General features: G+C 40.4%; 1 protein-coding gene across 5 annotated transcripts in view; it reads right to left on the bottom strand.

The window, feature by feature from the left end:
* Positions 1-15514, bottom strand: part of LTO1 (LTO1 maturation factor of ABCE1) — a 15909-nt gene extending 395 nt beyond the window's left edge. Inside the window, exons 1-5 of one of the 5 annotated variants that reach the window (XM_082283136.1) lie at positions 15463-15514; positions 14115-14220; positions 13200-13270; positions 12655-12772; positions 6081-7199 (exon numbers count right to left, since the gene is read on the bottom strand). In XM_082283136.1, coding sequence (XP_082139262.1) covers positions 7191-7199; positions 12655-12772; positions 13200-13270; positions 14115-14220; positions 15463-15503 — 345 coding nt within the window. In that variant the 5' untranslated portion in view covers positions 15504-15514 and the 3' untranslated portion in view covers positions 6081-7190. Of the gene's footprint in view, positions 1-6080; positions 7200-9091; positions 12293-12654; positions 12773-13199; positions 13271-14114; positions 14221-15462 lie in introns of those variants that run through there. The other 4 variants (XM_082283133.1, XM_082283134.1, XM_082283132.1 and 1 more) reach the window with 4 other exon arrangements.

Here is a 15514-nt window from a genome sequence, read left to right as displayed (position 1 = left end):
TCCCTTCCATCTGTGACTTCAAACAAACAAATAAACAAAAAATACCCCAAAAACTGTCTTAAAAAAAGAAAAAAATAGTATTTGCATTACCCCCAGGGGTTTGTGCTACAAAAATAGAGGATTTTATACAATAATAATCAACTAGTTTTTATATTAAAGTGTTCTTGTCTGTATGTTGTAAAAATAGGCATTAACACACGAAATGTCTCCAGGGGAGGTATTAGATTTGATTTCTTACATATAAAACAAACCAACCAACCATTTTTAAAGTAGAAGAGGGTTTTTTTTTTTGTTTTTTAGATAGTAAATGAAATATTCTTTTCCTTTAAAAAGCATAGCTTTAACGCAGTTCTAGGCTTTTCTGTATCTTGCTTGCTTATGCATTTAGTCACTTTATAATTCATCTGTAAATGTTTATTTTATTTCCTTAGGTTTTTTTATCCTCTTCACCTTATAAATGGTTAACGTAACCCATAAGTTAGTGTATGTTAGTATGCAGCATTATTATATGTTAATCTTTTTTTTTTTGTGCCTGTGGATTGCCTGTGCATTGAGGCATTTGTAGGGTTCCAGCTTAGCATGGTTGGGAAAGGCCAATGTACTACTCATACAGTACCCTATTATAAAGAGAAACCGAAATAGTGACATAATATATTATATTTTTGTAATCTTCCTATTTTTGTAGTTACCTGTGTAAAGATGCTGGTCTGACCCCACAGATATTCAGCCTAATTATGGTCAGGTTCAATCCACAGTTCAGTCTTTTTTGTTTTGTTTTTTGTTTTTTTTTTCTTTTTTGTTCGTTTGTAATATTCTAAAACCATTCCATTCAAAGCACTTTCAGTCCATTAGATATAGGAAATACATTCTTTTATTGTGTGGGAATTTTTTTTTTGTTTGTTTGTTTGTTTGTTTTTTTAATGGAATGGTTTGGAAATATATAAAGTGCTTGTTGGCAAACTTGGAATTGCAAAGCAAGTGCATTTAACTATGGTGTTAGAGGAGAGGTGATTCTTTTTTTTCCGAAGGTTGTGTTCCAGTGAGAGTAAATTGCATTCACAAATTGCCAGGATATTTTCTTTTCCTTTTCTATAGAAAAGTTTGAAGTTTAGAATCCTTTGGTGCCAACTCATCTTTATAAATTAGGGGCCTTAAAGGTTCACATATAGGACACATAGTTTTAAGGATTATCGCTAGATGTTTTACAACTGAAGGTTTTTAAACACTAAAATATATAATTTATAGTTAAGGCTAAAAAGAATATTTATTGCAGAGGATGTTCGTAAGGCCAGTATGATTTGTAAATTAATGCAATCGCCCCTTTTGAAAAAGAAAATCTTTCTACCCTTGATGTTGCAGTTTTAACCCAGCTTATTAAAGCAAAAAAAGGACACGCTTCAAAGAACAAACCCAAAACCAAGCAGTCTATTTGGCCCCTTCCTATACATTTTCAAAAGCAGTCTAACCATGAAAAAAACGCCATAGTTAATAGATATGAAAATTGGAGTACTTGAAAGAAGTTTTTATTCCAGTATATGCCCCATTTTTTTGTTTTTTTTATTTAGCTACAAATAGAAAATTTGCACATCTTGGCTATGTATCTTTTTATTATTATTTTAGAAAGTAGCTGAAGGGACGTGGACATAGCTGTTGAAGTTGATGCTCGAGGAGAATGTGATGGTGAAATGTATGTGAGAAAACTGCCGCTAAGGTGTTGATTGTAAAAAAAAAAAAACCAACAACAACAACAACAAAAAAAGAACAAAAAAAGGAAAAAAGAAAAAAATTCAAAAGAAAAAAAGAAAAAGATAAAAGAAAAAGGAGTGGATGCTCCGTTTTTATTGAGCTGCTATGGATAAATTCCCAGCATGGTTTGAAAAAAAATTAACATTGCTTTTCTGTATCTTTGTCATTGTGTTTTGCTGCTATTTTGTGGATCAGTTTTTTTTTTTTTGTTATACAATGTCATATACTGCCATGTAATAGGTTTTAATTTTCTCATAGAAAATTATATTATTGACATCTTTTTTTTTTTTGTAGATTTTTTATGTGATCAATTTTTACTTAATGTGATTACTGCTCTATTCCAAAAAAGGTTCCTGTTTCACAATACCTCATACTTCAGTTACCCGTGTCTAGACCAGGTTTTGATGTTCTTACAGTGCCTCATAGTTCTACTGCAAATGGAAATGCATCGAACGTTGCTCTGAATGGGTCTCTGCATTAATTTAAAAGCCAGCAGACATTTCAGAAGATCAAGTAATGTCAAGGGTTGGTTGTTTTTTTTTGGTTTTTGTTTTGTTTTTTTTTTCTCGTTACACATTTTATAAAGCTGGATTCTTTGTCTGATCTGGGGTTTATTATAATAGTAGTTTTAAGCTGTGTTATTAGCCACATTGATATATGAAAGGTGCATTATAATATAACTCTTGTGTGCCACCTGGTGTGATTCCCCCTCAGCTGGGACACATCATTTGGTATGATAGGTTATCTTCTGGAACTCTAAGTATTTTGTGTGTTTAATCTGTTATGATATACTAGGGTTTTTTATTTGTTTTGGTTTTGGTTTTTTTTTTTTTTGTTTTGTTTTGTTTTGGTTTTGGTTTTTTTTTAATTATAGCATAATGCTAATTTAAAAAAAAAGCCTGTAAATCTCATAAATAAGCCAGCTAACAGAGTTGTATGCTGAAGAATAATCTAGCTGTTGCCTGTATGCTGCTAAACCAAAACAGAATTAGAACTCATTTTGAGGCAAATGCAGTTAAGATCCTACATAGTGCATAAATAAGCATTGCAATGCTACTAGCAGTCGCAGGACCCAGGAGGACTGGATACATTCTGTCCAAATTTCAGGAACATTTCTTACTGCTTACCTCATAAAACACTTCTGTTCGTGGCATCTCTGTGTCTCTGAACCAAACATGATTATTGAGTTTAGTGCTTGTTGGTTTTATTATGTGTTACACTGAGTGGCAGTGTGTACTGCAAGTTTCTTTAAAATATTGTTATGTACTGAAAAAGGCCAAATCCAGATAAGTGGGTTCACGTGCCAACAGAGATGCTTTATTTGTCACGTTATTATAACAATCTGTAGTAAGCAAAAGCAATTCAGATTTGTACATTTTTATATTGTACTTATTGGCATCACTGGTCTGAAATGCACATTTCACCAACAGACCTGTAACAGACAAGTTTCCAGCAAAAAAAACCTAAAGTCTAGAAATAAAATTGGTAAAACCCAACGTCTGCCTGTTGTCGTCTTTTAATTTCCCTTTTTTTCCCTTTTTTTAAGTTGCCTTGAAAATGCTTAATGGTCGTAACTCCCCGGTGCAATGAGCAAAGCACATGACATTTTCTAGGTTTGACTCCACATTTTAAAAGCTGAAGACCTTTTCTGTTGTTATTTTAGGAAGCCGTGGGTGTTTCGAGCCATGGGTAGGTGACTGCCTGCCTGTCACACCAACAGTGTCTTTTTAAAGATGCAAAATATTTCTTTTCTTCCTGAAGGCTTTATTTTTTATCATCAGAAGAAGTTAGTTAGAGTAAAACGCCCTTTGGTGGTTCATGTGAATAAAGGGTAAAACAAAGTAGGTGTTGGATGGCACAGAATGTGTGCTTGTATTTTCTCATCAGTGAAAGGTTTTACAGCAGAGAAGAGCTTTACAGAAGACAGTTGGTTTTAAAAGCCAGGTAGTTAAGCTGCCTTCTTCTCTGTGCCTTCCCCTCAGACACAGCTTTTGCATCTTACAGCTGAGATAATAAGGAATAAACCTGAAAAATATTGAAGCCTACTAAAAGTATGTAAAAAAAGAACTGGACATAGTAGGACAGGAATTAGATACTGTTACAAAGTAAAACAAGAAAAAACCTGTAACCTGTGTTCCAATTCACATTCCAAATTATCTCTGAAAATGGGGGATGCACATTAGCAATCATTATTATTTTCAGCGCTGAACACAGCAGAAACAGCTTATTTTTAGTGGAGATGGTCAAGCTTATAACCTATGTATTTATTTATCCTGCGGAATTATTTCTGCCTTAAAAAAACCCATGTAAAAGGCCAAGTGCTTGTCCTCCCTGTCACAAATCAGAAATTCAGTATCTGCCTCCTGAGTTTCCCATTGACTCAACTTCACATTACAACTGATTCTGTGAAGTGAGTGCAGCACAGGAAATGAAAAATGAAACTCCAGAGCTAACTTCTAACGTGTTAATCATTGTCTAGTGCAAAATAAGGTTCTCTCAGGGCAGTTACCACTGATGGGAAACCACCTGCATGAGAAGAATCCCAGATGAGCAGCTATGAGCTTGGTGGTTTCCCAGTAATTTCAGCCAGAAACTTGAAGCCTGTGTGGCCTGCTGTAAAATCCTACATCAGGTGGGTGAAGTAAAACCAGTACAACTGTGGTCTGGTTTGTTCCATTTGAAATGGGCAGCTGCTCTGTAGGGTGAAGTACACTGGGAGGCGTAAAACACTGAAAGATGACCTGAACTAAACTTACAGGGACTTCAAAAACACATCAAGCCAAAGCTTAAATTGGTCTGGGCCAAAAATGATTCATTTTCCCCAGCATATTAAAAAAAACCCCGAAACCCCCTGAAAGAACAAATAGCTTACTTTTATATGACTGATGGCTCACCCCTCTGAAGCGTTTGAAAATCAAGTGAAGACACACTTAGGGGACCTTGACTTCTGATAAAAATCTTGTGCTGATAAAAACATTACAATGATTCAGTGAGAGATGTAAACCTGGGTTTGGCTGAATGTGTTAAGTAGGTTTTGCCATTCCTATCTCTTTTATAAACTCTATTAAATGGACTAAGTGTTGTGACTTAAGTAGGTTTAAGCCCACATAGTCAGCTCTGTTATTTACATTTTCCTTCTCCTGATCATCATCTCTAAATGCAGACTCCTAAACTTGAATGTTGGGTGAACTATGCCAGTATTACTCACGTTGCAAAGGGCACAAAGACAAGAATGTAGCAAGAAAAACAATTCACTATAGGCTGTAAAAAAATATTCATGTTCAGTTAGGCTATGCTGTAGCTTATTAAAGGAAAAACTACTGTATTCTTTTGCATCAAAAACGTACACAGAAAAACCTCCAAAAGAAACCTCCCAAAAACCTCCCCAGTTCCATTGCTGAATTCAGGCCATTTGACACTCTTGGACCTTTTATGAACACTTAAATTCAAATGCTTTTTATTAAAGAATAAACAAGATCTATTAAATGTAAAACCTCAATCCACTTGGATTCAAGCACACCTGGAATTTCAAGTGATAGAAAACTCCAGAAGATAGAGGAGAAAGAGAAGGTTGGAAGGTTTTAAAAGAGCCATAGAAATGACCTGTGCATGTGGGCTTCATCCTCAGATTTCTACAATGGGACAATGGCAATAAACCTATAAATGACGGCATTTTAATGAATTCCTGTTGGCATCATTTTATGAGAAATGTATCTCTTCAACAAACAAGATATTTTTACAATCCCACAGATATAATTGCTCATAGCAATTGCATTGGCATGGCCAGAGTAAATTCCCATGTGGCTTCTGACTGAGTTCCACACGATATTCCAACCAAGCGATCAGAAAGGGATTGCAAATTAGTCAATGGGATTGCACCGATAATGTGACATTTGCCAGGCTTCTGATTTTGTTCTTTAATGGCCAAGCAGGACCAAATCTAGGAGGAAGGCAAAAATTTTGCTTCTTTTCCTTCTTTAGTGTGATAAACATTTAAGAGTGAAAACAGAAACAGTTCCTTGCTGATCCTATAGCACCTGCAGAGTCCTACCTAGACCTGTCCTTCTTTCTGCCTGTGTGAAGAGCAGGTATTAAAATGTCTCACATTTCAGGGAATTCACCAAGTATTCGCAGGCATCATTTTCCTGAGGGCTCTCACATGGAAGAAGGAATTACTGGCAGAAAGATCCCGTGTCCATGGCAAATTGGGACATGGCACATGGGCAGCATCTTTACTATGTGGGGGCCCTGCCTGGTGCCAGACCTCGACTACAGAAGGAAAAGAGGGTGAGAGGAGCCTCCTCCCCACCAGGAACTGGCCTCAGGTGTGGAAAAAGAGAATGGCCTGGGAATGCCTGTGCTGACAGACACACAAAACAAGAACTGGCTAAGAGGGCAATCCCTCGGGGCTGGAGAGAGCTCCAGGTACAGATCTCTACCACCACCAGGAACGCTGAACCAAAGGAGGAATTGTGACAAGCAGGGGCCAAGCTCCAAGCTAGGACCTGACACATGGACTGCCTGGAGCAGGAATCCTCCTCTGGATCCATGTGGGGAATGGAGGTCTAGAGCTCTGAGTTGTGCTTGTAGCATGTGCATCATGGAATGGAAATTGCTACCCACTCACCCTTCCCTGCTGAGTAAATAAATTTTAGATTCTATGTTGCCGAGTGGTTTTGTTTCATCCATCCCACCTGGCAGCAGCCGCTGTGACACTCAGCTTAATCCCCTCACCAGCCGTATTCCACAGATGCCTGGTCTCCCGTGACAGCCACCACGCTGCTGTTGGTGTGACTGGGATGTGATTTATAACACTAGCAGCAGCCTCCAAGGAGCTGGGCTGGGAGGGGCACATCCTTGCCCAAGGCCCACGAAGGCACCAGCAGGGCATTACCACAACACCCCTGAGGCAGCCTGAGGCAGTGACCTGGTGTCCTGAGTCACTGCTCTGGTGGCAAACGTCTGCAACAGGCAATTGAGCTTTTTGATGTTTAATTTCTCCCCTTTATTAGATTGTATCACTCCAGATTGTTCAAATACTGGGTATTATTTTTGAACAGCTTTCTTTCCTCCCTGAACACCCGCAGGCCACAGTTCTTTACATTTGGCTGTTTTAAATACGAAGAGCAGACTTTCAGCCAATGCATGCTGTTAAATTTCCAGAAGACACCATAAATTATTTACTCATAAGTAAACATTATTTCTTAAATGGGTAATACATTTATTTTGTGGGTTTGACTCAATATTTCTGTAGCCATTTCAGTCACTCACTGACCATTTTGTTCCTTTTGGACAACACATCCGTCGGCCACGTATTTTTTAGGTTTCTCTTTCCATGGAGATCCTTGGACTGCAAAGGATCAGAAAGGTTCTTCCTTTATGGATAACATTTTCCAATGTCAGTGAAAGAAGTTTCATCTGCCTTCACTTCTGCATGACAAAGCTCAACGGCACTGCAGAGTCAAACAACCAAAACCTCACGTTTGCGGAACGTTGCTTCTCTCCTCCCCAAACACCTTTCCAACCACCTAAATTCAACCCTCCCATGTTTTTAAATCCCTCTGTAAAACTGTTCAGCGTGCCTCCAGGAATCTTTTTCTCCCATGTTTCTGCTGAAAGAGTATTTCATGCAAATCACAAGGCAAGGCTCCTTGAAAAAGTGTCTCCGTGTTTTTCTCTTAACACCATTTTGTTTCTTTCTCATTGGTTTGAGGAATAATGATGCTACTGGCTTTTTTTCTGAAATTTGTCCTCCTCCTATTGTATAAGAGAACTTAAAAGAAGACATAAAACTATAATAAGCCAGATTCTCTCAGGTTCTAACAACATACCTGTGGTGAAGCAGGTTAATGAACTCCCAAATTGTGGTCCAATCATTCTCTACCTTACTCAGGTGTTCTGGCTATCTGGCTATGACACATCAAATGATGCCATAATCCATGTGGGTTTAGGTTTCCAGTGCACTTGACTACCTGCTCCACAACCAAGGTGTCCTCAGGAAGGAAATACACTGCAGACATGACCCCTAGCTCTGCTCAGAAATGACATTCTGTTCTGTCTGTTCTTAGTCTCAGAGCAATTTGTTTTTCACTCGTATTTCAGAAACTGCCAAGTGCTTATTAACAATAATTTCTGTATGTGTGTGTGTTTTTAACGGAGGTAAACGGGGTCTCAAAAATTCAGTGTCTGCACATACATTGCAAAAAAAAAAAAAAAAAAAGAAAAAAGAAGCCAGTTTAGAGAACAATGTAGGCATGTGTTTTTAAACTACTGTTCGTGCAGTCTGGTCAGGGCTGTGTGACACAGTATACAGTGTTTTGTCATCCAAGGAATGTCTTTGATCAAGAGTTTATGCAAGAAGAAAAAAAAAGCCATGAAACCCTAATCCGTTCCCACAGTCCAGTAAACGTGAGCTGGACAAACAGTGGACAATAGCAGCAAAGCTTGCTGCTGGAACAATGGCTGCAACTAAAAAAATTAAAGGGTTGCTGACTCACAGTTCCTACTATCAAGAAAGATTCCACACAGTGTTGATTATTCCCCAGAATCCTGAAGATGCTGAAGGTTAAAAGGTGTTGAGATAAAGCAGAGAAACAGGGGGCTAAAAATCAGAAATAAAAGATAGTGACAAATGCTGATGTTGATTCTGTCTGATGCACAGTCAGGATGATGCAGGGACTGAATAATTGACCTCCTTTCTGCCAAACATTTTGCTAAAATTAACTCCACGATTTTATTAGGAACAAGTATCAGTTAAAATCTTTCAGACAGGAGGCCACTCTTTCAGATGTTGCCCAAACTAATTCTGCACAACTATACTAACAGCTTTCTGATTTTTCCACGACGAAAGGTTTATGCCATTTCTTATTCCTATTCAGAAATCCTCCCAAAACCAGATACACAGAATGCTGTACTAGTGCTCAATTAGTTATGGTTATAAAATAGGATAAAATAATTTAAAGCACTGTGCAGCAAGCTGCTTTGGAATCAAGTGAAATAATCCCTGGGTTTTTTTCACCTTTCATATATTCCATGGATTTAGGAAATCTCGCATGTTCCAGATGAGCCTAGTGACCATGTCTCCTTCCACACAGTAGTGCATCATTTGGTAAGTAGTACTAAAGGATTCTAGGATGAAAAATGCTGAAATAAATTGGTTACTACACTTAGGGAATAAACACTCCAGTGACTAAGGTAGGAGCATTCACAGTCTGATACCAACAAGATACTCAGGTTAGCTACAAATGAACTGTGCAAGCTTTCAAAATAGCACACAGAGTTTTTATTACTATTTTTATTATCACCCCAGGCTAGGCCGGTCCTGCAATTCCAAACCCTGGGACACTCTGAAGTGCTTCAGAAGTGCATTGCTCCAGTTGGCCTTTACACATCAGTCCCAGACACCACAGCTTGCAACTGGAAACCTGCTGCTGAACTCCTCTCACACCTCCCAAATCCCCGTTTTCCCTGGTGATACATCCACTTCTGTGGGAATGTGTACTGTCACAGCTTTATCCATTAAAAAAACAACTCTGGCAGACTGTAAAATGAGAATCTTCATGGTTACTTGCCAAACTATGAAAGCTGAAGTTTTAGGCTGCAATTAGATCAGAAGCCACGGTCACAAGAAGTTGCAAAGGGCACTATTCAAAAGGCACTTCCATTCACACTGAGTAGCACCAAGAATAGAAAGAATTATAACAGTACCAGAAATATTAAGTTCTTACTCTAAAGCACTGTGGAGTATTAGGTGCAGGCAGACTTTTGACAGATGGGTCTCCCTTTATTCCAAGGCAGGAAGTTGTATTTCCAACCAAAGTGTAAATGAGTATTCATAAATACAGGGCAGGCTCAAACTCTCTCTTGCATCTCTTCAAAAACCAAAACCTATGTAAACTTTGAAACTGATTTACCAGAAAATTAAAACTCCTAGTTTCATCTCACCTGTAAATTATCACAACCCTGTTTCAGAAAAAACACAACAGGATTCAAATGAGCCAGAGTGCCTCTACAGGGTTGGTTTTGAAGCAAACAATTGCACACCCAGATTATGTTTTTTTCTGATTTATTTCACCCATTTCTGTTGATTACAGGTATTAATTCAAAGCTGGAATTGATCACCTTTGATACAGCTGACAGGAAATAGAAAGGAAGTTGCTTAATGAAGACAGAACAAGAACTGTGCCTGGGAACTTTACCAAATGGTATTCAAAGTTTACCTCTCTCTGCTGATGCCTCAAAATTCACTGTTTCTTGTACTCATAACACCCTGCAGAAAGGAAAATTACAAGTATTCTGGATTGCAATGACTTTAGCAGCCTAGAAGTAATGAGCTGTGTATCCACCTTTTAATAAAATTCCATATTCCACAGGCTCAGCTGAGAGATGAAGAGACAAAACAAGCTAGAACACAGTCCAGGCAAGTCAGAAATTGGTAAGAGAAATGTTTCAAACATTCCTCCCTAACTACTGAGCTATAAGTAGGGGTGGTGAATGAATACACAGATATATTTTTAAGTCTTACTTCTGCAAGATTTAAAACTTCTTGGACAATCAGCATCAAGCAACAATCTCTATGTCCTGCTTTATTAATAACCAATATCATAATGTACAAGGTTGCATATTTTTTCATATCTTTGTGACCCAGCCTAAGACAAATGAATATTTTTGATGTAACCTGGGCTTTAACCTCCTTAGCTGTAAATCAGGCATAAAAACACCTCTACAGAATGCTGGGAATGTTCCACTGCCACAGCCCTGAACGTCACAGAAACCCCCACAACTCACTGCAGAAAATGATAATTGACACAACTGCATATCCAAAATAATTTTGAACTGCACCTCATTTAATAAACCAAATCAGGCCCACACAAAGTGTGAAGCAGCAGATATTCAAAAAAATACAGACTCATGGAAGAAGAGACTCCATCAGTGTGTAAACACAGATGAAATTGAATTAAAGACCTAAGAGATAATCCTAAACTTGGTACATCCCAGCTGGAAATCCTGGTTGATACAATACTTATGGTTAAGTGTGTACATACACACATGTATTTATATAATAACTTATTATAATATTATTTTATTAAAAATAAAACTAAAGCAATACAAGAAAATTAGCCACCAAACCAATTTTCCAAGTAACAGCCACCACTTGACTGCCAAAGACCCCTCCTCTCCTGAGCTGAACAAAAATAACTGTTTGACACAATCTCTGGAGCAGCACCTTGGACTGTTGCTCACGTGTCACACACTTCTATCAAACAAATGCTCTACCTGGAGCTCTCACAACCCTGCCCTTGCTTTTACAGGCATTTTTGCAAACGAGGGAACAAGTACAAATGAATCCTAGCTCAGTGTTACTTCATGTCAAAGAAGCTCTCCACATAATTAGAATTATCATGACTGTGGACGTTCTGTACTGTTTTAACAGCTTCACCACACAAATCTTTGAGCTCTTACAGTCCTACACATCCACTAGATGGCTCTGACACTGCCTGTGTGCATCAAACCTCACGTGTAAGACAATGAAACAAACAAAAATCCTCAAACCTGTCTTCAGGAGGCTGCACTGTGCCATGCAGGCAGAGCCAGACACACACAGGGTACAGCTGACGAAAGAATTCCGCTGGAATTCCTTACAGAACTGGAATGCAGAGACATCCAGCAGCCCAAGCTAAGCCTGTTCCAGGTATTTCTCTCCAACTAACACAGTGAAATACATGCAGCTGGCAGCATCCATTGATCTGGAATGAGACTGAAGAGGTCACTTTTCAAGGCTGGCAAATAAAAAGCTGGTCTGCGATAAGAGGTACCAACAAATACAGTCAGTGAGAATCACAGCTCTTCTGGCAGTCATGTTTATCTCACCCACCATTTAAACTGGTAACTTTTGGGGGTTATTTTTTGTGGAGTTTGCTCCCTTCCCCCTCCTCAGTCTGCAAAACTATTGGAAAATCCAGGTGCAAATTCCATGTTCTGAGCAGGCATCTTCATCCTTCTCCTTTGCATTCTGACCTCCTTTGTCATTCCATCCTCTGCCCACAAAAATGTTTCCTACTTCAAATGCTGCAGGGAATTGATTTTACTTTCCTTCCCCTACAGCATCTACACATTGTGTAAAGTAAATGATCTGCATACACAGATTTTTAAGTAACAACCATCCTTAAAACAAGGAAACCGTGCAAACACTTGTTTTCCTTTTGAGGAATTATCAGTAAAAGACTAGCAAAGAATTAAAACAAGTATTTCTATTTAACATATTTACACACTAGTGTGTGTAATATCCTAAATAAAACTTGGAGATAATAAATGTTAAATTACATTACAAGTCCAGTGATTTCCCCCTTTAACATCTAACATCTCTTCACTATTTTGATTTTTTTTTTTAATACAAAAGTAGATAAACATTTTTCCAGTTCTGTTCTTTTAACGCTTTTTTCCTTTGGTCATCCACATTTATCTTCATCTGTTGCATTCAAAATGTTAGTGAAGATCTCTCAGTACCAATTCTAAAATCAGATTGAATATTTAGCATTGAACAAACCTAAAAAAGAATACACAGAAGTGTTTCAAAGGCTCTGTTGTCCAAGAAGAATGTTCAACAAAGCTCCCAACTGCTCCATTTCTCTTCTTTTGGTCCCACTTGTAATTCAAATTGTCAAAGATTATTTCCAATTTGCCTTTCAAATAATATTTTTCCCTTTTTTTTTGCGTTTGTTATTGGTTGAGGAATTTTCAGCTATCAAGGATTTTCAGTTTATTTATTTCACTTCCAGTATTTTGTTATGATTGCAGAAGGGGAACAATAACTGCTCCACACAAATACTGTGTTTTGGTGTGGCTTTAGAACATAAATATCTTCAAGAATGAATTTGTGTGCTAAAATAGCCACTTAATCCTACAAACCTGTTTAAATTTTCCTCTGATTTTTTCCAGATCTTCTTGCAGCTTATCATAAGTGGGGTCTTCATATGGGAATTTCTGAATCATCCCTATTAATGAATCCAGAGCCCTCATCTTTTTGCTAGGGAAAAAAAAAAAAAGGTCAAAACAAAACCCAATGATCCTCACACAGGAGTTTTTTCAATCCACTGATATGAAAATTATATATAATAATCCAGAGCATAAAACCCAGCCCTCCATCCTTCTTTAATTCAACTTCTCCCATTTAGCTCATTGCTCATTCCACACATATTTAAGAAATCCAAACTAGGAATTATTCCAAATTGGGAATTAAGCATAACTGACTAAGTTAAGGTTTCCCTTTCAACTTGCCAGCCCAAAGCTAAGAAATATTCAAGAATCCACAAAAATACTGATTAGATGACGGGGGAAAATAAAGAAATGCAACCAAAAAGGCAATTCTGACAGATTAATCAAAACAGGACAGAAAAAGAAAGATATGCAGAATTAAAGTCACAGCAAAATGACTTTTAGCCTTTTAACCTCACCTGTTCTTTTCATCTGTCTGCTTCTGGAGCAGGCAGTGCCACGTCAGTGCAAAGCCAAGGTAGCAGCCGATCTAAAAGTGAATTTAAAAGAGTGTCTGTCATGAGGGAAAGAAGAAACCCCAGACAACACACAGCATAGACAGACACACAAAAATGAAGCCCCACACTGTATCTCACTCTTCAGGTCACTAAATTCTGGATACACATACATGTTTCCAAGCTGGAAAGGCTGGCAAGTTAAGATGACCCAAGTCACCCTCTCACTCGATGTCTATAATCCTGCCTCCCTTTCCCAGGATGAGGAGATCAGAGCACCTCTCTCCTATGGTCTGCCCAGGACCATTTTGTACAAAAGCATCCAGCTTTGGAGGCTGCTTTTGGCATTTTCATCCTGGAGCTATGACCAACTGGAGCCAGACGTATGGGACAAGTTGAGGTGCCTCCCCACCCCTCTCCAGCCCCTGAATTCCTAGGAATGGTTATTGGTCCAGGTGTGCCAGCACACAGAACTGGCTCTGTCTGCTGAAGAGGAACAGTGCTACAAACCTTCACAGAATTAGAACTAACAAAGAGTGCACGAGACACACAGAACTGCCTCTTTGTGTCTCCAGATTCCATGCCTTTCCCTATGCTGAGCCACAGGATATGGTGGGGGAGGGGCCCTTAGCAATAAATTTGGGGAAAAAAAATTACCAAAGCTTCATACAGCACATAAGCTCAAAAAACACAAGCACATTTACTGAGTTCTCCAGATGCAAACAGCACCTTTAAAGCAGTTTTATGGCTCCTCCTGGACACAGTGAAACACAGCAGGCCTCAGCCTGCCTGTGCACCAGGCTTGGCCTGGAAGTTTCTGTGTGCCCGTCATTTTCTAATGACAAGAAGATTCCAACCCTGAAGCATTTCCCCATTTACCTCTGAGCCAATCCTGGCTCCGTGGAGTGCTCCATACCTCCTTCCCTCAGCCATTCCAGCGTGGCTGCCCTCTGCAAAGCCCTCCTGGTAGCCCTCCCCGTGGAACCTGGGAACACAGAATCACAGCTCTGTTACTCTCATGCTGAGCTCACGCCGCACACGAGCAGCTCCATGGAACAGAAACGTGCATCACCTCCAAAGCTCAGAAATACCACATAACACTTATTTAGATTCCAGAATCACAGGCCCATTTTGGTTGGGAAAGACCTCTGAGATCATCCAGTCCAACCTTTAAATGATCACCACCCTGTCAACCAGACCAGAGCCCTGTGTGCTACAATTTGTTCCTTGGACACCTCCAGAAATGGTGACTCCAGCAGCTCCCTGGGCAGCCCCTTCCAAGGCCTGGAAACCTTTCCCATGGAGAAATTCGTCCTTATGTCCAACTTAAACCTCCTCTGGTACAGCTCAAGGCCACTTCCTTTTGTTCTGTCCCTTGTTACCTGGGAGAAAAGTCTGACCCCCACATCAGGGGCTCCTGTCAGGGAGCTGTGCAAAGAGGGAAGATCCTCCCCGAGCCTCCTTCTCTCCAGGCTGAGCCCCCCCACCTCCTTCAGCCGCTTCTCCTCAGACATGTGCTCCAGAGCCTGCCCCAGCTCAGTTCCCTTCTCTGGACACGCTCCAGCACCTCAAAGTCTTTCTTGTAGTGAGGGACCCAAAACTGAGCCCACGATTCGACGTGGGGCCTCAGCGGTGCCCAAAACAGGGGGACAGTCACTGCCCTGGTCCTGCTGGCCGCACTGTTGCTGACCCAGGCCAGGATGCCAATGTCCTTCTTGGCCACCTGGGCACACCTGGGCTCGTGTTCAGCAGCTCTTGGCCACCACCCCCAGGCCCTTTCCCTCTGGGATGCTTTCCAGGAACTCTCCCTCTATCCTGGAGGGAGTTGTGGTGACTCAAGGGCCGGACCCGGCACTCGGCCTTGCTGACCCTCACACCGCCGGTCTCGGCCCATCTTTCCAGCCTGCCGGGCTCGGTCCCACTCTGTGCTGAGACCGATTCCCTTGGGAGCCTGTTCCAGCAGGATGGATGACATCCAGACTGGATGAAGATACCTGATTTCCCTGATATCCAACCTAAACCTCCCCCGACTCAGCTTCAGCCCGTTTCGCGCTGGTCGCTCCCTCAGAACGCCCAGAGGCGAATTTTCCGCGCCCTCCTCAGGCTCACCACCCTCACGCTCCCTTGGCAGCTCCCACTGGAAAGCACAGGCCCAGGGGAGCCCCGCGCTGCCGAGGAGCCCCTCTCGGGCGCCGGGGCCCGCTGCAGGCTCCCTCTCTGCCCTCACCTCTGCTCGGCCATCACGATCCCCTCGAACAGGTCGGCCATGGCGGCGCGGG

The sequence above is a fragment of the Coloeus monedula genome (assembly GCF_965178545.1).
Source record: "Coloeus monedula genome assembly, chromosome: 6".
NCBI classification, from domain to species: Eukaryota; Metazoa; Chordata; class Aves; order Passeriformes; family Corvidae; genus Coloeus; species Coloeus monedula.
This window is presented reverse-complemented; position numbering and strand designations above follow the sequence as displayed.